The sequence below is a fragment of the Strix aluco genome, chromosome 15 (assembly GCF_031877795.1).
Source record: "Strix aluco isolate bStrAlu1 chromosome 15, bStrAlu1.hap1, whole genome shotgun sequence".
NCBI lineage: Eukaryota > Metazoa > Chordata > Aves > Strigiformes > Strigidae > Strix > Strix aluco.
Genome location: NC_133945.1, coordinates 4,128,610 through 4,153,514, shown reverse-complemented (window position 1 = coordinate 4,153,514; position 24,905 = coordinate 4,128,610). Strand labels below are relative to the sequence as shown.

Sequence of the window (24,905 nt, the reverse complement as noted above, 5' to 3'; positions counted from 1 at the left end):
GTCTTCTGGGCACTGCTTGGTTATTGCTGGCATTTGGCATAAATTAATTTCTGCACTAATGGCTTTAGGCTGAACTTATCGGAGCACAGAAGGGCTCCAGTTATGGAGTCTGTTGTACAGGCAGAGACACGGTCCTGTACTGGGTTTTGCACAGATTAATTGGTTAGTTTTTCTTCTTTTATTCCAGCTGGAAGTTTGGCGTGAGCCCTTTGGAGGGAGAGGGAGGGACCTTTCAGCAGCTCGCGTTTTACGCACACACAAGACAGACGACTGCTAGCTTACGTGATAAAAAGCTTGCCTGCACATCCCCAAAAGTGCACCGAGGGACTGTGGCAGCCTGGGGAGCCCCAGTGATACCCAGCCAAGCTCTGCCAGCCCTGCAAGCAGGTCTCGGAGGAGGGGGCACCCTGCCCAGACCCCTCCCGGGGCTGTCCCGGGGACCCCAGCTGGCCGTGAGCCTGGCCAGTAAGGGACTGCCAGGGAGGGGATAGGGCTCTTGTGCGTAGTTAATGTTCTCCTGAAAATTCACAGTTGGCTGTGGTGTTCTTGCTGGCATCCACAGCATTGTCTGAACTGGTCATAAAGGGTTTAAACTAAATTTACCCATCTCTGCTTAGCCACAGCTCTTTGAGTTCTTGCTGCTAGAAGCTTCACTGCAGATTTGTTCTTAATGTTTTCCTTTCGAAAAAGGGAAGGAAAAGATTCTTTACAATCCATTGACCCACTCTAAAGTGTTTCTAGGTGTTTATCTACTTCTGCAGCAGTGAAAACAGTCATTTAAGACCAGTTGCACACTGGGTGATTACGGCTTCTGATCCTTCCTTGTGTATTAAGTAAGGATTCCCACAACACTTGGGTTACAAATTCACCACAATTTGTCTGTAAAGTCCACCACGCTGATTGGGAGGTATTCGCAGTGCTGCCCCAGGAGAAACAGAGTTTGCTTGATGCTCTTGACAGTGTTTGCCTGTTTTATAATCACAGCATGCCTTTAAATGTTTCAGTTATTTATTTGCCACCTTCTCACAGGAACCTACATCACTTTCTCCCGAGGATCTTCTTGAATGCCAAGCATCACAACCAGCCCTTTGTAGCTGGTTACTCAATTTTACTGTGAAATCTCAGCAAGTTAAATATTTGATGTGTATTCTCCATATTTTTTTTTTTTTTTTATTCTAGCCCTGTGCTTTCCCCTCTTCCCAGCAGTCACTGGTCAGTGTGGCATTAAACCTAAAAACCTTTAAAACGACCTTTTAAGAAGTTCTAGAACTTTTTCTGAACTCAGCAGAGCTGATGACCTATAGGTAAACAGAAGAGTCTGGGGGTGCTTTGAGGGAAAATCCAGCATTTTCAGTTTTTGGCATGGTGGCTTAGGCTGTACTAATGACAGTCAGAAATGAAGGTCTGTCACCAGGCTTGCTGGGTGAGGTGCTGTGGTGGCACGAGGAGTGTTTCTGGTGGCTTGTGAGCCAGTGTTAAGATTTCCCCGTAGAGCAGAGTTTCTCTAGGGGTGCTGACAGATCAGGCACAGCTCGCTCCTCAGTCCTCCTCTGAGGACTCAAATGCTGTGGTTACTAGAAGAGTTGCAGAAGCCACTCTGGCTTAATTATGTCTATAGATGAAATAACAATCTGCCAAAAAGCAGCATTAGTCAGATAGATAACCAAAGTCTACTCAATTTATCTTATTTTCTTATTTATATAATGCATTGAGTGTGCCTTGGCACATCATCATTGTACACCTCAAGGTTTGCCTGTTGACCTTATATATCACTTTGCAAATGGTTGACTTCCTTTGAATTATAAATAAATGAAACCCAGTTTAATTTTTTTTAAAAAGGAAAGAAAAAAGCTGAGGTAGCATTATACAGCACATGTCTGTAAGCTAGGGGAGCTGATTGTTTTCTTAATAAAGTTCAAATAACATGCGTTGGTTTTTGTTGTGGGTGGACTAACAGAAAGTGAGGTGGTGGATTCCGAGCTCCCACAAGCAGAAGACAATTCATTTAAGAAATGAGGTGGCAAAAGCATCTTTGGCCAATCTGTTTCATGCAAACTGTAAATGACTTTAAGTGATAAGTAGAGTATCTCTTGGAAGGAAAGAGAGCTTGTCTTAAAACTATATCAATGTTTCACTTGAGTGCATTGATTTTTTTTTTTAATTTTATTTTCCACTGGGAAGAGATTTTTGAGCATCACCTGGATTGTCTTCTGCCCCAGATTTGTGAATAAATTACATTGTTCTTAAAGACACTGCAGATGCAAACTGGAGGTGTTGCTGCCAGCCTCCTGCAGCCCAGCCTTCGAAGAAGGTCACAGGAAAACCTGCTGATGGCTTGCTTTAATGTGGGGCAAGTCTCTTCATCCCTCTGTTGCGGGGCGAGTCCCAGCTGTACCTTTTTGATACTTGTCTAGGTGCAGTGAAGCTGTTAGTTGGGGGTTGGATCATTAGAGCATCTCTGGAGGAGGACATTTGATTTGGATCAATAACCTAAAATGCAGTATTGGCTCTAACATCACACTGAGAGCTGGCATCGCTCTCACCCCAGCACTAAGTGGGGATCACCTTGGAAAGCTGAAGGAGGAAAAAACCACGTGCTGCTCTTACTGCTGTGAGGTTTTGCTCAAATCTGCCTTCTTAAGGGGAGGCGACCCTTCGGGTCCCTTGCCCAGGGGTTAGGGCAGAGTCGTCTGGGGAGTCTGCAACTGCAAAATTTTCTCCTTTTCTCTAAAACAAAGACCTACACAAAGCCAAGAAGCTGCTGTGCTTACTGTAGTAAATATTTATAGAGCCTTGCTCACTTGAGCTATTTAAAGCAATTTTCCTGAGATATCAATCTATTTAAAGGGAGAGCCCAAGAGTAGCATGAAATACTCACCTCCCTTGTCTTTCTACCTTTTCCAGTGCAACTTCCAGTTCCATGTATCTGCTGCCTCCTCCTTTGTGTTTTCGGTGTGCTGCAGCTCGTGCAGGTGCGGTTCAGGGGCCTGGCGGAGCTGAGGGATGCCTTTCTCCAGCCATGAATTCCCAAGAGCAAGGGGGACTGAAAGCCTGATACAAAGTAGTATCGAGTGCTGGAAGAAAATTTTCGTTTCTCTTGGTGGGGTTTTACTTTTCCTGTTCGTGTCAGGTGTAATCTTTTGGGTGAAAGTTTTAACTAAGCTAAGGTTGGGTGGGGGTTTTTTCAGGTCATATTGATGCAAAGTGTGCTGTGCTCTGCGTGAGTAATGTGGAAGAGGTCAGAGTTTCCTATAACACATCCTGTGTATTCCCATGGGAAAATGACTTGCTTTCTTAGGTTTTCCTTATACCAGTTGGCAAAAGAAATAAAGGTTTGGAATTCCCTGGAGTCTTGCCCAGGAGTGTGAAACCTGGCTCTGCGGAGAGGAATCGGGTGTCTGGCATCAGGCTTGGTGACAGCAGATCGCTTTGCAGAGTGTCCTGTGCCAGGTCGGCTCGCTGCTCAAGAAGTGGGGTTGAGATGGCGTCAGCGTAAGTAGGAGTCTAAAGCAGGACTGGAAAAATAGCAGAGGAGTCGGCCTGAATGCTAAATTAGAGAGAGCAGCCCAGACTTGTTTTCCAAGCCTCATTCATTTTGTTGCATCATGCTAGATATTGGTCAAGAAAGAGATCAGTTGATATAAAATAAGCTTTAAACAAGACTGTTTTCTTTTCCCCCAGTGCTGCGTGCCCCGAGGGCCGGGCAGGGTTGCGGAGGCAGCTGCTGGCAGCGAGTCGGCTGGTTTGGTGGTGCTGCCTGTGCCGCAGGAGCATCGCGTGGGGTTTGTAGCAGCGCATCCCTTCCGGGGGATGAAAGCATGTTCTGGCGGAGAATAAATGTCAGTCTCAAAATGAGCTGTACTTGGCTGTGAGCATAGGTGATGCTCAGGTGGGGGAAACCCTGTCAACTACAGAAATTAAATCTTAAAAACTTCCCTTAACTTACTGGTGTCTGAACTGACAAGGCAGGTGAGCAGCCCTGGCGTGGCAGGGCCGGGGCCAGCAGCCTCTGCGGCTGGCGGGGCTGTGGCCCTCTGTCCCTGGGTCCTTGGGATGAGGGGGAAGCCAAGGCTGAGCTTGAGCTTCAGGCTAGGCCTAGGAAAGCGAGCTGAGCTGCTTGGCTTCCTTGTCATCTGTAAATAGGGGGAGTATTGGGCTACAGCTCAGGAAACTGCTGTAGCTGGGACTAAAATAGTAAGGTACCAGCTGTGAGGTGGCCAGTACCGGTGTTAGCTGCTGTGGTGAGTCCTGTGATTTTAAGGGCATCTGTGACCGATGCAAGATTTCTAGCACCAGTATCCATGGCTGTCTTGCACAGCTACGGGAGAGCTGCGCTTGTAAGCTGTGTCCTGCTCAGAGTGCTAACCAGCTAAAAAAAAACAGACCAAAAAAAAAATTACGTTGCGTGCAAGCTTTAAAGGTTTGAGCTGTCCTGATCCACTGAATGTTTATGGAAGAGGGAAGATGAAATTTTCTCAAAAATATTGTAGTTGTATGGGTTTTGTCCTTATCAGTGAGCTTGTAGGTAGAGTTTGCTTAAAAACTGCCCCTAGTCCCAGTTTGAGTGTATGCAAGTTAAAAAGTGCATCACTTCCCTCCAGCCTGTGTTACCAGATACTGCTTAAATGCTGACTGTGGCCTAGAATGACAGGTCAAAACAGCTTTGCTTTTAACTCAAGAGTATGTGAATTCCTCAGGCCAGTTCCATAGCAGTACTGCAGGGGTGCAATCCTCAGGATCCTTTACCCTTCACCTCCAGCGCTCTGATGCCAAGGAGAGAAGTTCTGCGCAAAGACACAGACTGCCCCGAGGCCAGTCAGCAAAACCGATTGACTGGCAGCTGTCTGGAAACGTAAAGTGAGAGATTTGGTACTTTCCTTTCTCCGTGCTTTTGGCATTTGGCATCTGACGTCAAGTGTGGTGGGCAGCACGTGCCCTGAGAGTCTGCCAGAACTGCTCTATCATGGTGAGCTCTATTAATTTCCCACACAAACGATGGGCTGCTGTCCCTGCCTGTCCCCTGGGAAGGGATATCTGCAGGGGCAGGTACAACCGTGCCCTCCTGCTTCCTCCCTTCATCTCTCGTACCTTCTCTTCTGAGCACAGGCATCACTGTGAAGAACATGAAGGACTTCTACTTTGCCTTTTTATTTTCCCTGAGCAGCTTTGGAGCAAGGAGCAGTTGCAGCAGGAGCTCAGGAAGTTTTCCAGTGCTGTCTTCTGCTGGTTGCCCACTTTGGTCATGGCCACATTGTTCTACCCAAAGACCGGCATTGCTCTGGTTTGAAGTATGTGGTGTAGTTTCAGATGGGCACAGAGGGAGTGGGTATTGAAAACATTGCTCTGGTAACTGATACCTGAGTTATGTAAATTTGGGACAGGGAACCCGTGGTCCCCATGTTGGGGATGTAGGCTGGGCAGTCTGTGAGCGTGGAGCCTAACAAAGGCATTTCTGGGTTTGTGTGTTTGGTGTTTCCGTTAATGAGTTTTCTTCTCTTTCCAGTCAAGCTGAACCTCTCTCACTTTTAAAAGCTGATAGTCAAGCAATTCCTTTCACCTCAACGGTAGCAATTTTGGAAGCATGTGCCCTGAAAACTGTCTCTATTTCCCCCTCCTTGGTGCTTTCATGCAACTGCTCCATCCATGGAACTGCTGATAGGGAGGATGCTGAGGACTTACTGCTCGCACAGAGCTCTTGTGCCTAACCAGAAATGGGGCAGTTCTGAATGCAGCAGAGTCTCTGGGGATGTTCCATCAGAAACAGGGCAGTGGGCTTAATTAGCCCCTTCCCTAATGGCCTGTCAGCCTGTGCTGGGGGATGATCCTCGTTCAGGAACTAGGGGGAGAAATGTGTGGATGCTCCCTCCTGGTTGCAGAGCAGACTTGCTCCCTCTACTGCTCGCCATCCCTGGGGATGAAGGAGATTTATATCCGCCTGAAAATAAATACAGATCATTCACTTGTCTCTGGAGGAAGATAAAATGTAAACTGTCTATTTTCTGTGATAAAGTACTGGAAATAGTTGGAATTTAAGATAATTATCTTTATCGCTTTTTATAGCACCCTGTGAAGGCTGAAATCTAATTTGTTTTTCACTAACAGGGAGCTCCAGCTGATGACTCAGAAAAATCCATTTGCCTTATTGACAAACTTGTCTGTTTGGTTATCAGGGCAGTATTCTCCTTGCAGGAGAAGGGAAATACAGGTCCTAACACAATGGTGGGTTTTTAATATGGATTCAAAGTTCGATATCTATTGGTAAGAGCTAAAAATAAAGTTGATCTTATTGGAGCAAAGTGACTCTGCTTTTTTAAAGACGATTGTAAATTAGTTTATGCTTTAGTGGGTGGGCAGTAATGGTGCACGGTGCTTTGTTTAAGCAACTTCAGTACACTTGAAGCTTATTAACTGGAGCTTGTAGAGAAGCTGCTTTTCCTGGGCACCTGATGCCCCTTGGCCATTCCCAAGCCCAGGCTTTGGGGAAGGAGGTGGGAGGTGCGGTCCTGCCTCTTCCCTCCTGTGCCTGGGGCCGTGGGGAGCGGTGTGTTTGGCTCAGTTTGGACATGTTGCTTGCAAGTGGAGTTGCCCCTTTTTTAAACTGCTCTGGATGTGAGACAGGCTCTCAGTTTTTAACAAACTCTTTGTGTATCTGAAGATGTTGGGAACCCCTTGTGTGAATGAGTCGCTTCTCAGCACAGCTTGGAGGTGTGGTTTAGAGGGTCTTCTGCTGCTCTGGTACTATGGCTCTATGAAAAGCAACTGTCTGTGCTGCCTTCTCAACCCTTGATAAAGGGGGTAGTGCTTTTTGCCTTATCTGGCCCTGTATGATACACGAGAGCTGCTCAGAAGAAGAAACTGCATTCTCTGGACAGGCTTTCAGTATCACCCGCCTCCCAAAATGTCCTTTGACTTTTTCAGGCAGTGATGTTTGTTGAGAGATGGTGGAGCTACAGGCTGACTTAGCAGAGATGCTTCTAAATTGTTCGTCTCTCTGGCTCACCCCCCCCCGAAGTCTGTAATTTAACACTGTCACTTGGGATAACGCTACAGACCACTGAATCTCCTGCAGCTTGAGTCATAACAGGTTTTATCCAAGTAAGAGAAGTAAGAAGCAGATTAGGAGTTAACAATATTTTTTAGGGAGGAGGGATACAGCTCCACAAGCGTAGTCTTTGCCTCGAAGCAGGGGTCTATTTCTATCAAGTCTCTAGTCCTCCACAAACATGTAATAGAGCAAGAGGGAGAAACCATCACCCTCTGTAAACATTGAATGATAGATCTGGGTGGGCAGAGCAGATTTCTTGTCTGTCTCTGAAGATCTGCTCAGTGTTTGCTCAGCTTTTATTGGTTTCCTTTCAGGAATTGACTACAAGACCACTACTATCTTGTTGGATGGCAGAAGGGTCAAGCTGGAACTCTGGTGAGTGTTTCTGGGCCACTTTGGCTGCGAGCGCAGGACCGGTGAGCAGGAGCTGTGGTGCTGCTAGTGGGATGCTGTACCAAGCTGCGGAGAGCACAGAGCATCCCCAAGCTGCAGTGAGGCTCACTAGCTGTTCTTACCAGCGAGTTACCCTAACAAACCAGACCTCTTTCCGTTTGTTGATCGAGTAGCACAAACAGCATGCTGTTCTTTGCTGGAATAGTCCCATTTCAGTCTTTCTCTGTCATACCTGACCATGTTCCCATACAGCTCTCAATCACTGAGGAGACAGAACTATTTTGGAAGCAATACTAGATTTTCCTGAAATCCTAGGATGAGAAATACAGCCAAGAGAATAGGAAAGGAGGAGAAAAAAAAATGGGTGAGGCCCTACAGAAGCTAGATATTTCTCAATGACTTGAGTAGAAAATTAAAACAAGAGTAGTGAATGGATCTCACAGTGTCAGAGAATGGTAAACCCCTGGAGAGCAGGACTTACTGGAGTGACCTGACACTGGGATGCAGATGGGAGACGCTGCATGGGAGGGGTGACTCCTGCCTTATCTGTCAGCACCAGAGGGAGATCTGGCGTCCTTCTGGCCAAGCTTTGTCTGAGGTTTAACCTGCTGAGAAGCTGACACAGCAATCCTGTAGGTGAAAGAGGAAGGATAGGTAGCCTGCCCCTGTTCTGGGTTTCACCCAGATCTAGTAGGGAATGACACAGGCCCTAAAACATGAAGTTAAATAGTCCCTTTACCAGTGCTTGTGTCTCAAGTAACGGGAATATTGGTAATCTCTGTGAATTGTTAAATAGGAATGAACGCCATGTTCTCAGCCTCAGTGACTGACTCTAGCAGCGTATAGTTTCATGGTTTAATTATAACCCTGCTCTCTGAAGCTGAATGTCCCCATTTTTCTTACAAAAGAACAGAAGCAGCTAATTTATCTCTTCTAGCTTGTACGTTTATATGTGCCACTTATATTCTTTTGTCTCTCTTGTAAGATGTCTGTTTTAACATTTCAGTCCCAAGGGTGTAGTTACTTACTGCTTACCTCTTGAAACTCTCTTCTTTTTATACTGTAATTCTTGAGCTGGAGAACCAGCACAGGACCTGAAAAGCTGGTAGCATTGGTTTATGATACCTTAGAGTAATCTTTTACCATTACTTTTCTTATGCAACCCTGTATTTGATTGTTGGGGGAGGAAGAGATGTAAGCACAGACTGTTGGATTGCTATCCAGAACCAATAATATGATCCTTGAAAGCTTTAGATCTGAAAGAATGACTGTCCTGAACGTGAGGTCAGTGCCTCTTTTGTATAGCTGGTGCAAATCTGGGGCTGAGGGATTCATCAGGCTTCTCAGTGGTCGTTAATGTGTCTTTTATCCTGGCCCAGTGAATGGATATGACAAACATCATAACGTGTCTAATTACCCTGACACATTTCAGTGTATCCTGGTAAAATCAGTGTGCTGGGCTCTGGCTTACTGTCCCAGATGTTCCTGCAGGCACTGAGAGGTGCTCACAATGTAGTCGAACTTATTTATACCGCATCAAGAGTTGCAGTCAGGACAAGTAATAATGACTGAATAGCCCCTTATTGTTGCAGTGGTCTAGAGATGCTGCTCCCTAGTCCTCTTCCTGAGCTCTCTGTAGGGTATGATCAACTAGGTGTGTCAGAGATCTGGGTATAAAGATACTTCCTTTCATTTTTGGTTAAAACATGTTTGGAAAAATAAGTGAAACTAGACAGTGCAAGACAATTTCTCCTATATTGAGTGGCTATGTTCATTTTACAATAGGTCAGCTACTCTCCATGACTAGGAGAGGTCTACAGTCTCACTCTGACTTTGAACTCCCATAGACTGTAGGGAACTAGGGAGAAAATCCTTTGCCCAAGGGAGTAAAATGACTTACATCCTCATACATCACAAGTAGTGCTGAAGCTGAGTGGTTTTTATTTGTACCTTCTCCATGGGGAGCACGATGACAGCAAGGACCTCTGGAGTGTGTCTGTAACCAAAGGTGGTGATGCACCCACCGATTCTTCCCAAAAACCACTGTGCAGAGCAGTTGGGGTACCAGGCACGTTCTAAAGATCTGACGAGATTAACACTCATTTTTTTAATTTTTTTTTTTTTTTTTTTTTTTTAGCTCCAGTAAGCGATGTGCAGTATGGGATTCGATTCTTCAAATTTCATAGCTTAACTTTTCTTTGTTGCAGGGACACATCAGGGCAAGGAAGATTTTGCACCATTTTCAGATCCTACTCTAGAGGAGCCCAGGTAAGTGCTGCTCTCAGTGCTTTGATGGGACACACTTGCTTTTCCTTTAGGCTGTAAAAATCTTTCATGCCATAGTAAAGAGCCCTGAAGAGGAACACATCAAGCACCAAAAGGGTGGGATTTGTGTAAATGCCAAGAGGTGCTGCATGTCGTCTTGCTGGTTGGTATGGAGTGAAGGACAGACTTTCCTAGAGTCCTGCTGCAGACTATATTCAGAATTAGCTTCTAGAGAAGGGCTGAGAAGCTGGGGTTATAGAGGACAAGGCAGTTCTAGCTCTAGATCTGCCTAAGCTTTAATGTGGGAGCTCGTACTTTCTGAGGTTTGTCAAATTTGTTTAAATATGACGCTGGCTTTCCCAATGGAGTTCTTCGAGTCTGTGTTGCCTTCAAGTCAGTTCCAAAAATAGGGTGGCTCCTACTTCTGCATGTTTGATGCAGACTTGAAACTAGAGCAGCTCAATTGGATCATAAAGTATGTTCCTTAAAACATAAGATGGAGCGTTACATCTTGAGTTTCTTGTTTGGGCCCTGCTCCAGAATAGCATCTAGATTCTGAACAGCAGGAAAATCTTGTGGTCCTCTGAAAAATTGCTGTTAGTGCTTTCTTACAGCTTTACAGTCATCCTTTTAGTGTCATGACAAGGTCCCTCCAGGATAAAGTCTCCCTAAGTTAAATGAACTACTGTTTTTTTCCCTTTTGTTTCCGAATTGGAAAACCTTGGAGAAAATTCCTCCTCACTTAGACACTAAGAGTCGGAAACTATATATCAACCTCCTGACCGTGCCAGTATCCTGGCAGCTTCCCAGCCTTTGGGAAACTTTGCCACTTTTATTCAAGCTCTTGGCTTTTTGCTCCTTGTAGCTGCAGACCTTTGCTTTGCTAACTGGCAAAATCTATCATGCTCTCTTTCTCTAAAACTTCCTGCAAATTCAGTTGTGCTGTAGACATGAGAGCACTTTGCCTGGGATGTGCTGTTGATATCTCCTCTGGTGTCTCATTTATTCTTGTTTGTGCACATCTCTGGGGTTGTGGATGCTTTGAGGCAGCTCCTTTGAAGCAGAGGCCAATTTCCTGGTGCTTGCAGAAGTGCAAGGCAAGGAGTGTTTGACCATGCCTTCTGCAGTGGGAGAGTACAGGATCTCCCATTTGCATGCTCAGTCCCATGTGTGAGTTTAAGTTTCCCTCTGCCCTTACTACATTTCAGAAAAATCTAGAGCTCCAATCCTAATATAACCTGTGGGCTTGAGACCATGTCACTTCCCTTACCAGTTATAAATGAACAGAATCAGTCAGTGTGGTTTTCTGATGACCACATAACTTAGTTTTGGTCAGTCTTTTTCTGAGACCTTGCTGTGTCAGGTGCCCAGACCAAACTGGGATTAGAAAGCAACAGGCTTTCCAGAGCTTTTAACCCTGTCTGCAGCATGACCTGCTTTTCCAAACTGTTGTACAGAAGACTTTCTCCCCTTCATGTAGACTGTGAGCTCCTCAGAGCAAGTGCTATGTCTCCACAGGCCTGCACGCAGCAGAGCTTGCACTCACATGCCAAACTTGTAGCTGCTGCCACCATACAGCGAACTGGGGCAGACAGGAAACGTAAAATAAGTAGTGATGAGAATTCTTGAACGGGATGGAGCGACAGGTACACATCTGTCTAGAAGGGTTCCTGCCCCCTGTTCTCCCTGGCACTACATTTGACACTGGATGCCATAAGGTGTCATTAAGGCTGACCTTAAGCTTGAAATGGATTGCTTTTATCTTTGTTCCTCAAAATAAAGTTCTTGACCCTCTTTGCTTTGGAGGCAACACCTTGCCCTTCTGCTGTATTTATCAGTATTGCTTTAGGAACTCTCACCTAAACATCTGCAAGGCTTGCCTCTTCCGTCTTATCTGCTTAGCCCTCCCAAGGACTCTGTCTGAGAGATGTTCACAATAAACTTCATCAGCCAGGGAGAGGGACCTTTAACGTGAATGCTTTATTGCTGAATGCTGGGGTATGGCGCTTGCGCAGCAAGGTGTAGCTTACGCCTTTTCCTCAAGGCCTGCGTTCTGCTTGTGCAGCAAATGCCTTTTCCAAAGTACCGTTGTGATGCCTGAATCCTGATCTGCCAAAATAGTCAACCCTTACCCTTAAAAACAACAAAACAGCCCTAAACAGCAAGCCTGCCCAGTAGGAGGAGGGGTAATTCCCAAGTGAAATATCTCCACTGCTTTCTGAAAGTGTTCATGAGATGAGCACAGTGAAACGAGGGTGCCTCTTGAAGACTGATGCCTGGAGTCCTTGTACCTGGAGACCTCCAGGTGGCTTGGAGTAAAACTTAGATTGGCTTCAGCATCAAGTGATTGGCTCCCATGTGGTGATACAGCAATATTCCTGTACTAGCAGGAATACAGATATTATCTCTCTCAAATAACTCACCACAACTCTCAATGGAAGAGGAAGTATCTTAACTTAAACTCCTAAGGGTTAACCAAAGCAAGAGGACTGTGTTGAATAACAAATGCCTGTATGACTGCAAGAATGGACTTCAACACCCCCAGTTATTTTCAGTATGCAGAAGCTAACTTCTTCTTGCATAGCATTAGCATAAAGAGAAAAGATGTTCGTGAGTTCTCTTATTTCTTCAAGATGTATTTAATGCTGCGTGCTGTACTGACTTCTTTGCTTCAGCTGTCTGCTTTCCTCTCTTGGTATCATCAGACTTCAAGACTTCTGCTGTAGGAAGCCTGATGCAAATCCAGTTGGAGGAAAGAGAAGCAGCTTTTTTAACCTAACAAGCCAAAAGCTCAGGAAGAATAAATACAACAGAGAAGAGAGGTGGTGGGAAAAGTTCTATTTAAAGTGCAGTGTGGTACAAGAATGGCTTGGTCTAAACTGGCCACGAGCACCTTCACACTGAAGATTAGCAGAAGGCTTTCACTGAATAGAGGACTGAGACTGAGCTGAGCTTCCTGTAAGGAGCACAAGTGGAGCCTGAAGAGTGAGTTTCCAAAGAGGACTTTGGCAGGTTAGCTGTGGGAGCAGGAGGCTGACCTCAGCAACCTGGCAGCCCTTACAGGGGTGACTGAGAACAGGGTGGGTCTATCTGAATAGCCAGTGCTTAAGAGAATACTTGATATGAAAAGTGCCTTCAAGTGAGGGAAGCACACCTGACTTCCCCCCACACACACCTTATTGTTTCTCAAGTGTAGTGATAAGAATTGAATCTTCTGAGGTAAACCCTGGAGAGGTTGCAAAGTAGAAAAACAGTCTCCAAAGAGGGAGCAGACCTTCTCAGGAATTTTCCTTTCCCCCACAGCACAGCCTCATGCATTGCTCAGTCTGGGCTTAAGGCTAGTCCCTCCCCAGTGAAAGGACTCTCCTTGAGTACCTTGATGCCTTCCTCAATTTAGGCTCTACACCACTTGCCTGGGTACATAGCCATGTGGCTTTCATGTTCAGCAGGAACTTCTTCCCCTGGAAAACATCTAAAGTCAAATAGCTTCACTGTCCTTGATGAGCTGGCTTCAAATGAGGACCAGTCCCTTCTTTCAGCCAAGGCAGACCAGCTGTGTTTGCCTCAGGATTTGCTGTGAGGATCACAAATCTGTTTTGCCATTTTGCCCTGCCTAGCTGATCTGATCTCATTAGGGTTATAATGAGCAGTTTGGCTCAAGGTGGAGGCTTGTGGCGTACTGGTGTGCCTGGGACCCCCTTCCTTTTCTCTTCTTGCTTCCCTGGGGTTTGAGTTTCTGCTTTCTTATCACAGCTGCTTTCATCATCCCTTCCCTCTTAGGGTCTGCTGGGCCAGCATGTCCTGAACATGCTGCTTCAGGTTCTTGCTTTGGGGCAAAAGAGGAGCAGTTGTGTCAGGGATAGCAGAGCACTGGCCTCTAGGCAGATAGGGCAGGGAGAGTGTGCAGGCCCTGTCATAGTGACTGCAGGGCCAGGGGAGGGAGGGATGGAAACCCAGGAGTGTTGCAACCTGCAGAAGAAACTTGGGGAGTCTGGAGCGTGCTGTGTTGCAGAAGGATTTTTATATTGGCACAGTGTAGGGCATGGTGAAAGGTATTTAGTGATGCTTAAAGGTGCTTCAGAAAGCTTCCATTTTGCTTTTGGACTTCTGCTCTTTGGCTTTTTCTGCTTGGCTTTAAGGTCTCAATCATACTGACAGCAGAGCTGACATGCTGATCTCAACTGTTGTGTGCAGGCATGGCTCTTCTGACTGCTGTGAGCAAATGTAAGCTATTCCAAGAGTCATCACAGAGGGGAGAAAGAGAGTTGTGGTGGTGCTTTCTGATCTAGCAAGGAAGAAGCAGCGCTAGTGTCATTCCTGATGTCCTCATGTGCCAGTGATTTAAACTGTTTCTGAAAATGTGGCTTGCCAACTCTTCCCAGACAGTGTGATACAGAAGGTATCAGACTATCTACAGGAATCGTTGAAAAATGCTCCCATCTTTCTGCAAAGCTGCAGCCCTAACAGAATAGTGAATATTGTTGAGTTCTGCTTAGGCAGGTGATTTGGGTAGCTGCTGTTTATCCTGTTCAGGGCTTCTTAATATGCAGGGAGGTGGTGGCTTTTTTGGCAGCTCAGCAGACTCTGAGATGTAGACTCTGCTCTACCTTATGGCTTTCTTTTTTGCAGTAAATACCTTACCTGCTCCAGATCATTTTGGTGGGGTTGTCCAGCTGCTGGAGAAGTTCCCCCTGCCTGCCAAAATGTTTATTGAAAGCTCAGTGATAAATAAACCCCCACGATGTGTTATGCTGTTGGGAAATGGTTTGGCAGCAGGATGGAATTGCCCATGAGCCAAGGTCCAGGGTGCCAGCTGGAAAGGCATGACCAAACGTAGCTCTGAAAGAGCAGCCAGGAAAGACAAAGTGTTCTGGAAAGTGTCATCAGCAACTGGATCTTTTGTTTATGGTTTACTTTGTCCTGTGAGCCAGAGAAATCTAGTCTGGGGGGGTCTTCCAGGCTTCTTGAACAACAGAATGGATGGAGAATACCAGCGAGTGACGCTTTCCTGGCCACGCTGTCACCTGCCTGCACTGAGCTGAGTCTTTTGCAGTTGTGTGAGCACTTGCTTCCTCCCAGCAGTGTTCTTGCGTGCTTGCGCGAGCAGCTGGACATCCAGCTCCGTAAAGCATCTGAGAAGCCTTCTCGGAGAAGTCTGCTTTGCACTGATGGGTGAGCATGCTGCTTCTCTCTCACCTTTAAAAGCTTATTGCTTATAAATCTGGTCTAAACCTGCAGCAAGCAGACAGAGGTGGTACTTCCCCCCCACACACCCCCTTGGTTATGTGAACAGATCTTTGTGTAAACTCCTGTTGAAAACAAGTTTGGGTTTTGGGAGAGTAAGTGTCCACATGTGCTGCTAGATACAATAATGGATTATCTGTCTGTGTTCCTTGTTTACTACACGATGTACTCATGTGGAAATTTCTGACACTGATATGCTTAGGATCATGCCAATCCCAGTAGTGTGAAACAAAAAACAGAGTGGAAATGAACTTTGAAAATCAGTTGTGAAAAGACCCAAGACAGGTCTGGGGATGAGTCCAGTCATCTTCCACGTCACGCAGAAGCCTGTAGGCAGGTTAAGGAGAAAAAGAAGAAAGGCTGTTGGAGGGTTGGTGGGGGTCCAGAATACTCTTGATCTGAGAACCTGGGTGTGCAGCTTTTCACTCCATGTTGTGGGAACATGGAGTGCATAGTGCTTACAAAGGTGCTTTGTGAACCTAAAAATTGAGAGGTATGGAGATACTATGGTGTTGACAGCCATCTAGGCACTTAGAGAACAATTTAGGCTGCGAATGGGAAACTGTTCATTTGTCTAGTTGAGTAAATTAAAATTCTGTGCACATTAGTCCAAAGGAGACTTTTTAAAAAAGACTGAAAAAAACGACAGCTCTTATTTGGAACTGTCTGCAGAGCTGGAGCCAGCTCCCTGTCTGCATGCATGGCTGCGTACTGTTCTCTCTAGGGGAGAAAATGGTAATGACAAAGTGTATTTGGGATGTGTGCTCTAGAAATGTGGTGTCTGGAGCATGCCAGCGCTACTTGGAAGAAATATGAGGTTATCTGGCAGCACCGTGAGCTGGCCAGAGGTTTTTAAGACTGCTTCCTCCATCTTCCACTGAGTTACAGTAAAGCTGATCTTAATACCCACGCTGGGGAGGATGAGGACAGAAGCAAGGCATTAGACAACTTGGCCTTGGTGTCTTCTGACCTTTGGGAAGCTTTCCTTTCCTTAACTCTAAATGTCATGGAGCTGTGCTGTGACTCGGAGGGTATGCTGGCAGACAGTGTGTTGTTTCTTGCATTTAGAAATCGTGGTCTTGACCTTCCACCCTGCTCCTGAGAACTTGGGGCTGCATTTTTGCTGATGTTTTATCCTTATTCCTATTTAAAGAAGATCCAGGCTGCAGCTGCCAGCAAGCTTAAAAACTCTCTCCTCCTAGAGCATATTTCTGGCAGAAGCAGTCTTCACAAAGTAGGTCTTGGGTCTGTTTCTCTTGGCTAAAGGAACTTGTCAATCCAGAAATAAAGTAAGTAGACTTTATTTAACTTACTGGCAGTTTGTCTTGGAAGGGGGTCATCAAACTTTTTGCTTTGTTATTTCCTGACTCTCATTCATTCACATGTGCGGCCTTGGAAGTTAGAAGTCAAAACAAATATAACAAAAATGAAATAAGCTCAGAGTCTTTTTCCTTTTTTTTTTTTTTCAAAATGCACTTAAAATGTGATGTATCCTGGTAGTAGATGTTTCTTGATTAGGTTCTTGAAAACAGTATCTTTGGTTTTGTGGTATTTTTTAACTATAGAAAATCATTACTTCTTATTTTTTCCTGTGTAAACCTAGGAGAAACCAATTCTCTTCTCATCCAAAACAAAAACAACCTCCAATTCTTTTTGAATATGAAGTTTTTTGACTGTTCTAGAAATGACACTGCAAAAAATGATGGACTAGGCATGAGCTTCAGACTTTCCTTGGAGAAAGATGAAGATGCATCTGCTTTCCCCACCCCACAAATACTTCTGCAGTTATGAAAAATCATCATCAGGTCCCTCAGAACAACCTCAAACCCAAACTTTGAAGGGATTACTCTTCACGTTGGGCTGTCAAACATGAAAACCAACCCACCGCGCATGACTTGCCTTTTGTAGCCTCTCCCCTTCTGTTTTTGTACATTTGAGCCTTTCTGAAAATGGTACAAATGCAGATGCGTAGATGTTGGAGGGCCAGCAAGGACAGAAAATCTTTGCGTGGAGAATGTCTGCCTGGGGTGGAAGAGCTGTGCAATGAGGTTGGGGATAAAGCTCAAGAATCAGAATTGTTCTGACCAAGACTTTTAAAAATGATAAAACTGGGCGGGCTTTGTGAGAGCTACTTGTTCTGACAGAGCTGTGAGAGAAAGGCAAACAATGTTGAGGCACACCCAGCATACTCAGAGAAAAGCTGGTTTTCCAAGTTGGGGGAACACTTCAAGTGCCAGCTCAGTGTCTTTATTATGAGGATTCAAGTGCCTTTGTGGCTCAGATGCCCTGGCGTTTATCATTCCCGCGTGCTCCAGATCTCATGCAGATGATTATTTTTTCATAAACTTGAGGTGTATCACGTACGTGGCTTCTATACAGGCTTCCCCCAGTTCATCACAGGCTTTGGCAGAAGCAAATATTGTAAAGCTGTGTTCCAGGAGGGCTGCGTAGTTTGTGTTTGCCATCTGTGTAGTGGATCTTCCATTTCAATGAACAAAGGAGCGACTCCACTGGTACGTGAGAGGACTTGATGGTCTCTGACTTGTACCAGGACAGATGCTGTGCAGTTTGTCAGCTCGCTCCTTCACTGTGCTGTATCTAGGTATCTCCTAGGGAGGAGTAGGCTGCCAGCTGAGATTTCCCTTTGCCAACTTAAGATCTCTTTTGCTTGCGCTGGGGACTTGCCGTAGGGACGGCTGTTCCTGGAGGATACCCCTGATTCAGAGAAGACTGGTTCTGCTGAGCTTGTTGCTAAATGATCTGTTATCCTGGAGGCTAGCGCAGGCTGGTTTGTTTTGCCCTTAGCTCAGTCCTACTGCTGCTGGGTTACCTTTCATCCGTCGCTGCGTTCCCAGCTGGGGTGCCTCCTCTCGCAGTGTGAGATCATCTGTTCTTCCTTAGTTCCCATTTCAGGGCATCTTCAACTGCGATTCTGCGAAGTAACCTTGAAGTGCCTGTTGTCACTTGAAATGTCCTTGATTGCAAAGAAGAGAGTGACAAGAAGTCAGAAAAATAATGGGAGGGTTGCAGAAAGGCTGCTGCTTAAGACAATTCTCTAAATGCTTTATGTACCCAACTGGTACTGAGAGGCAGCTCCTGATGTGTTGACTTGTGTGCCTGCAGGGCTGTGCATAGCCTACTTTCCTTGTGTCTGTCCTCAGAAATACTTTGATTCAAGAAAAGCTCCCTTGGAAGGAGTTGCTGTGGACCTGAGTGGTGGCCAGCAGTCTGGTCGTGGCCCCAAGTCCTGCTAGCCGGGCTTGTTGCAAGGGTGGAGGCTCTCCAAGGCACTGCTTCGTGTCATCATGGCTGCAGGCACAACAAAACAGCTCTGCCTTGAGTTGTGCCTGTCCTGGTTGCTAGCATCATTGTGCTGCACCTCGAGAGGTGACTGGGAAGTGAGTCGTGGATGTGGGTGGTGTTCAGGAAAGATGGCTGTGGGCCTGAGGATGCTGTAGGTACCTCTCTTTCCAGAAGAAAGCCGGGGGGAAGGTCCTACAGCGAGACCTTTGATCTGACCCTCTGGGGGTTGCCAGCATCACTGTACTAAGTTCATTCTCTGCCGGTGGGGCAGTGACAGCAACACCGGCTGCCTTCGGCAAAGCCCGGCGTGGATCCTGGTCATGAGATCTCAGTCCTGCAGAGATGCTGTGTTGCTTATTGGCATCACTCACCTTTTTCCTTGCCAGCAAAGGGATGACAGAATGAGGCAGGTTCTGGAGAGGGAAAACGTGTTGAAGATGGGTGTGCTTTATTAACTTCATGTTCCGCTAACATCCTACCACTGAATGCAGCTGTTCTGCATAAGGGGAAAAGAAAAAGACTGTTTCTGCCTCGGTGAGTTTGTATCAGATTTGTGACAGGAGGAAGGCGTGTTTTGTTCCTTCAGATACAGTCATCAAGGCAGTTCCTCCTCCTTTGTAGAGACTGCTGCTTTGGAAATTATCTGGGGGATGTTCAAGCCAAAACAGGAGTAAAACCTGCCCTAATAGTCTGGGACTAAGTTAGTACAGACCTGTTGTCTCAATTCTTGCTCTAGCAAGCACACAAAGAGTGCAGCTGGAGTAATGTTCTGTCCCTTACCCTGTTGGTTTCTGCATATGGAGGTAGTCTCTCAGGTGTGTCTCCCTTTCATTTTGCCTGCTGTGAAACTTCCTGATTGCTCCTGATTTTCTTCCACCAGGGAATTCTCTTGGTGTACGACATCACTAATCGCTGGTCCTTCGATGGGATAGACCGATGGATAAAGGAAATAGATGAGGTAAGTTGAATGGAAGAACACATGCTGTGATCTTTAGCAAAAATTTGGGGAGGTATCACCTGAGGTGCCACTTCTGATACAGGGACAACAGTGGCTCCGCTTTGGAGAGGAAATGATGGCAGTCTGCTAATCAGCAAAGCAGGGGGATAAGTGTCTGCCCTCCACCTCTGTATAAATCCGGAGTGGTAGGAAAGGGCTTGGGAATGGTCTAGCAAGATAGGAAGGTCCCCTCTAAAATGGACTGTGGGAGGGGATAAATTAGTCATCTTTGTCATGTTGTAGTACTGCTTGGCAGTCCCTCTCGGTCACAGAGCAGTTTCTACTTCTTTGCCCTTCACTGCTATTGTAGCTAAGCAGAATGTTGGGTGTAGGCTGCCCTTGCTAAGGACAAGCCATGATTTCTCCACTCCTTTCCTTTTTCAAGCATGCCCCAGGTGTCCCTCGGATCCTGGTGGGAAACAGGCTTCACCTTGCCTTCAAGAGGCAGGTGCCAACAGAGCAGGCCCGGGCTTACGCAGAGAAGAACTGCATGACGTTTTTTGAGGTCAGCCCCCTGTGCAACTTCAACGTCATAGAGTCCTTCACGGAGTTGTCCCGTATCGTCCTCATGCGGCACGGCATGGAGAAGATCTGGAGACCCAACAGAGGTGAGTGGTGAGGAAGATGCTCCGTGTGGGGAAGGCATGAGAGCTGTTGGGGCTGAAATGGAGGGATAGGACCGACTGCCTAGGTGGGAGGTGTGTTTATTAGTAACTGTGGGATCTGAAAGCACCTGACATGCAGAAATGCTTCAGGCCAGACAAGCTGAAGCTGAGCCACAACAAGCTGCCTGTGCTAGTGCAGGCACCCGGCAGGCAGCGGTGAGGGATGGCAGCTCCAGAGGGCAGTTCAGCGTGTCTAGGATCTGAATTGCTCCGGGGCATCCTACACCTCTCCGCTTATTCTGGATGAGGCTGAGGGCAATTAAGCTCACAACTTGAAAGTACTTCAATCAAAAGGCTGTGTGGGATGAATCCACGCTTAAGCACTTCTGTCCTTACCCTTGCCTGAACCTGTGCCTCCTGTTTTGGAGGGGCATGGAAGCAGAGTGAGCCCAAGGAGCTGAAAGGAACTGAATCACATCCCTGCTGTATTCCATGTATCCAGGCACGTGTGCTGCAGTGTGGCAAACCATGAGCAGACTCCATGTTACGTATCAGCCTGTTGTGTTTGAAGCAAAATAGTCTTAGGTGCCACGTTCCTGGCTGGAGGTAGCAGTGTGCCCCGCTGGCAGTCTGAGCAGCAGGGGAGCTGCACTCCTGGGTGACCTGCCTTCATATGGATCCTCAGCTACTGCTCTCGAGGAAGGGAAAACCCTGTTTGCCAGCCCCAGTCACCAAATTGTCTGCCTGGGCTCCTGCCCCAGACCTGACTGCCGTGCCACTGTCTCCAGCTCACAGAGGGATGGCGAGCAGGAGCTGGCTGCACTTGAAGGCATCTGAACCTCTTCCAGAGGCAGAACTTGTAACTGCTGCCTGCCCGAGGTGGGGAGGTTAGGGGCTGCCTGCCTGCCCGGGGAGGGGGGTTAGGGGCTGCCTGCCTGCCTGGGAGTAGCAGCGTGGCTTTCAGGACAGACTGGAGGTGAAAGCGTGCCCTCGTGTGGCCGCTTGCTGGGAAATCCCCTCCAAACAGACTTTCAAAGCAGGCTCACATGATATGCGCTGAGCTGAGAGGATGCTGGGAAGCCTGAACGGGCAGAGGAGTCTTCTGGCTTGGTGGGATCTCTTGCAGCAGGCACGCTGCAGAGAGCCGGCCCCATGGCTGCTGCTCCCTGAGCAGGTCCCAAGTGAGACTGTCCTGCTTTGGGCCTTGCTGACCCTGTTGCTTCCTCCCCTGGGCACGTCCTTCTGGTTGCCAAACGATGGCACGAGAAGCCAAGTGTCTGGCAGAAATGTGGGCAGGGTACTGCCTGCCCTGGGCACCGTTCAGAGAGGAGGGCTGGTGGTGTCTAAGCCCTGTGTTGACACCAAAGTTGGTGTCTCGCAAAGCACTAGCCTCCAACGGCAGAGCTTACCTTGGGTTTCCCAGGCTTTTGTCCTAACTAATCTGCTCCTTATTCAAGGCTCCTGTGCAGTCATTATTATCATCTCCCCAAAGGAGCAGGAACTGCACAGCGTAAGGAATAGTTGTGGGGAGATGGCAGCCCTTGAAGTCCCTTGGCCCTTGACCATCTGGTCCTTTCTCCCACCAGTGTTCAGCTTACAGGACCTGTGCTGCCGAGCCATCGTTTCCTGCACCCCAGTCCACCTCATCGACAAGCTGCCGTTGCCTGTCACCATCAAGAGTCACCTGAAATCCTTCTCGATGGCCAACGGGATGAATGCAGTGATGATGCACGGCCGGTCGTATTCCTTGGCCAGCAGTGGGGGTGGGAGCAGCAGCAAAGGTAACAGCTTGAAGAGATCCAAATCAATTCGTCCGCCCCAGAGCCCCCCACAGAACTGCTCACGCAACAACTGCAAGATCTCTTAGCAGGATGGACGCGCCGTGAGCTTCTAACGTATCCACACCCACCCACCGATGTACAGCTGTTTGCACACTTAACCCTTTTCGACTGGATCCTTTCGGATGGGCCGCGGTTGCTTTTCCGATGGCACACACAAGCGTTAGGAATGTGCTCACGTTTTGGCTTCACATGGGAAGCGTGGTGCCGGCTGGATCTCGCAGCACTGGCGGGGAGAGGACTCTGCCAAGTGACCCTCCAAGAATGCTTTGGGCTTTGCCTCTTGGCCTGGGGTGGAAAATTCAGCAGCTGCTGGGTTGGGGAGGGGGGAAGGGGAAAAAAGCTCATCCAGTCTCAATGGAGAAATGGATTTAATGGAAGATTGAGAGGCTTAAGGGAGTAGGCAAGGAGAGTCTGTGCTGCAACTTTAACTCTTGGACTCCTGAACAGATTGCTGGTGCAATAGTGATTGTTGGATGTAGGAAAAAAAAAAAAAAGAAATGGGGACAGGGGACTAATGACAGTTTTCACCGGGCTGTTAACCTGCTGTTGCCAAAAAAAAAAAAAAAGAACCAAGGCAAGAGTTGGCCAATTAGAAAGGGGAAGGAAGCAGTCTGCTTGCCTTCTTCATTTATTTATGTAAATATTATACATATATATATATATCACTTGTTTTTTAAGGTTTTTTTTAAGAAGCAGTCAGGGAAAATTTTATGCAGCCATGTAAATACAAGCACTGGATTAACTTTCCCAGTGTCAGCAAATGGGGAGAAGTGGAGGATTTTCTGATGAAAATACACAAATGCTTTAAGAGATTTTCAATCACCACCTGGGCTCGTGCTGGGTTTTTTTAAATACTACGTATGCAGAAGGAAAGAACAATTAGTGTGTAACGTACCCCAAGCTGCTTTATTCCGATCATTCCCTAAAACTTGTGCCGAAGGCAGGGTGGGCTGTAAATGGATCGAGGGGCAGAGTGGAGAGGCCAGGGTCTTGGGGTTTGTTTTTGGCAGGCAGGAGGAAGAAGCAGCTCTGAGATCAGATGATGCCTTGCTTGCTTTGCACCTTCTGATGCGCAGCTGGTTGGGAACTGAGGAGCAGAGGATAGAAGCATCGCGCCTAAAGCAGAGGAAAAATGCTGAATTTTGTCCCTTATTGCTGCAAAACCTCAGCCATTGTTTCCAGAGCCCTCCATCCACGACACCACCCCGCGCAACAGCTCCTGAATCCTGGCTGCTTCTTGCTTTGCTTTTCCAAAGACGTTCTGCCCGAGCTAGCGTTGCTGCGGCTCCTCCTGGATGAAAGTGGGGAAAGGACAGAAGCAGCTTTTCCCACTGGAGTGTGAAGGAGCTGTGGACTGGGAAGGTGAAAAGAGATTTGTGGGGGGAAACAGCAGACCCCAGGTCCAATCACGGCGAATGCGCTTGGCTTTTGTGGCAGTGCCAGGACATTGGGAAAGCAAACTGCTTTGCTCTGTAGGACCACACGTGGATTTTAGAGGGAATGTGTGCTCAGTGGCAAGAGCTTGAGATGCGTGGCATGCTGTGGGAGAAGGTCCTGTGTCAAGCAAGGGCGTGTGCTGCTCTGGCTTCGTCCTGTGGCTGATCTGTGCTGGAAATTCACCTGGAAACTTAGAAATAATGCCTAGCCCTTACTGCAAAAGGTGAGCGGGGCTTGGCAGTGGGACTAAGCTATATCAACAGATTCTCATAGGTGGCCAGGACGTGTAGATTGTGAGTAATGTGGTAGAAGGTGAACTGCTTTTCCTTGTGCTGGTCGGGTCACCTCCTCAGCAAGGAGACCAGACGGTATGGTGCTGCCATCTTCCTCCTGGTGTTAGCAACTCCTCGAGGCCTGGCCTTGCTCTCCTCCCCCCCAAGCAGCTTGTGGCATTGCATGGGCAGAATGAAGCCGCAGCAGCTCCTGCGCGGCCGACGGACCCGCTTTGTTCAGGCAGCACTCAGGGGCGCGTCACTCCACGGGGGACATCGCCTTCCCCTTGCTTCTGAGCCAACCTGGGAGGTGAAGGAGCCTTCCCCCTCCCCTCTCTGTAGAACAAACTACAATACAGGGGTAGGTCTCTTGGCTCGTCTCTAGCGTGCTTTATTGCCCAGCTCAAATGAGCGAGGAGAGAATTAAACCCCAGGCAGATGGAGCAGGGAGAAGAATCCTTTGTAGTGGTGGTTTGGCTCAAGAGCAAAGCTGCAGCCGAGCTCGGCGCGGTGGCGCGAAGGCCGGGGGATTTCGAGAACCTGTCTGGGATGGCTGGCACCTGTTTCCCATCACTTAACACGCAGCAGAAGACAATCGCTGGCTCAGCAGCCCGGGGATATACGGCCAACAGGTGATCGGCACCGCAAAAGGCTTCTTCTCCCAGAAAACACCATCCGGGCACCGCAGGGCCCCTCGCCAGCCTGCTCCCAGGCACCGGTGTGTGGGCTGGAGAGGGACGAAGGTTTCCTTCCTCAAATCACAAAGCTGCTGCATGTCTAGAAAAACTTGATGTACCTCTGCTTGGTTTGGCTTTGCCACGTGTGACACCTCCTTGCGCCTTTTTCCCTGAGGTTGATTTTTTTTTTTTTTTCCCCCCCCCCACCCTATAAGGTCTCAACAGATCCTGTCTGTAGTGAGGATGAAAGATTTATCTGGAGTGATTGCTCAGCAAAAAACTTCGGGTTTTTTTTTAATTTAAAAGGAAAAGATTCTTGCATCTGATGTCAACACTAGTGTGTAGCTGCTCTCCAACACTTGTACCATTCCTGAGTTGTTTTTTTGGACTATCCTTTTATTTTTTTATTCCTTTGTACAGTCAATGTTGTTCAACTGATTATACATGGTTTTGTTTTGTATAAATTAAAGTCTTTTTTTTTGTTTTGAACTTCTAATTGAAAGGTGGAGAAGTTGTATCAGTTTTCCTGTGGACTGGAAAGAGGTTGAAGGGAAAAGGTGGTACTTTTGCCTAAAACTGGGACCTTTGGGGCTGCTTGTGGTGCAGGTGTGTGTTGCCACTTCCAGATCATCCACAAAATAACTCATATAGCATTTTCTGGAGAGTCTTGAAAGTCATGATTCCTAGCCCTGGTGGATTTTTGCCCTTCTCTATACATGCAGAAGCTAAATCTGTTCTTACTAAAGGCTTGATTCTCACAGAATTGCTGATTTTTGGGTAGGGAAGCTCTAAGAAAACACAGACTGGTCTGCAACACATCTAGCGT

General features: G+C 47.2%; 1 protein-coding gene across 1 annotated transcript in view; it reads left to right on the top strand.

Annotated features, from left to right (window-relative positions):
• Positions 1-24,581, top strand: part of RAB40C (RAB40C, member RAS oncogene family) — a 37,605-nt gene extending 13,024 nt beyond the window's left edge. The window contains exons 3-7 of the mRNA XM_074840533.1: positions 7,360-7,420; positions 9,646-9,706; positions 19,131-19,208; positions 19,633-19,855; positions 21,439-24,581. Of these exons, the coding sequence (XP_074696634.1) occupies positions 7,360-7,420; positions 9,646-9,706; positions 19,131-19,208; positions 19,633-19,855; positions 21,439-21,719 (704 nt within the window). The 3' untranslated portion in view covers positions 21,720-24,581. The remainder of the gene's footprint in view (positions 1-7,359; positions 7,421-9,645; positions 9,707-19,130; positions 19,209-19,632; positions 19,856-21,438) is intronic.
• Positions 24,582-24,905: the final 324 nt, after the last annotated feature.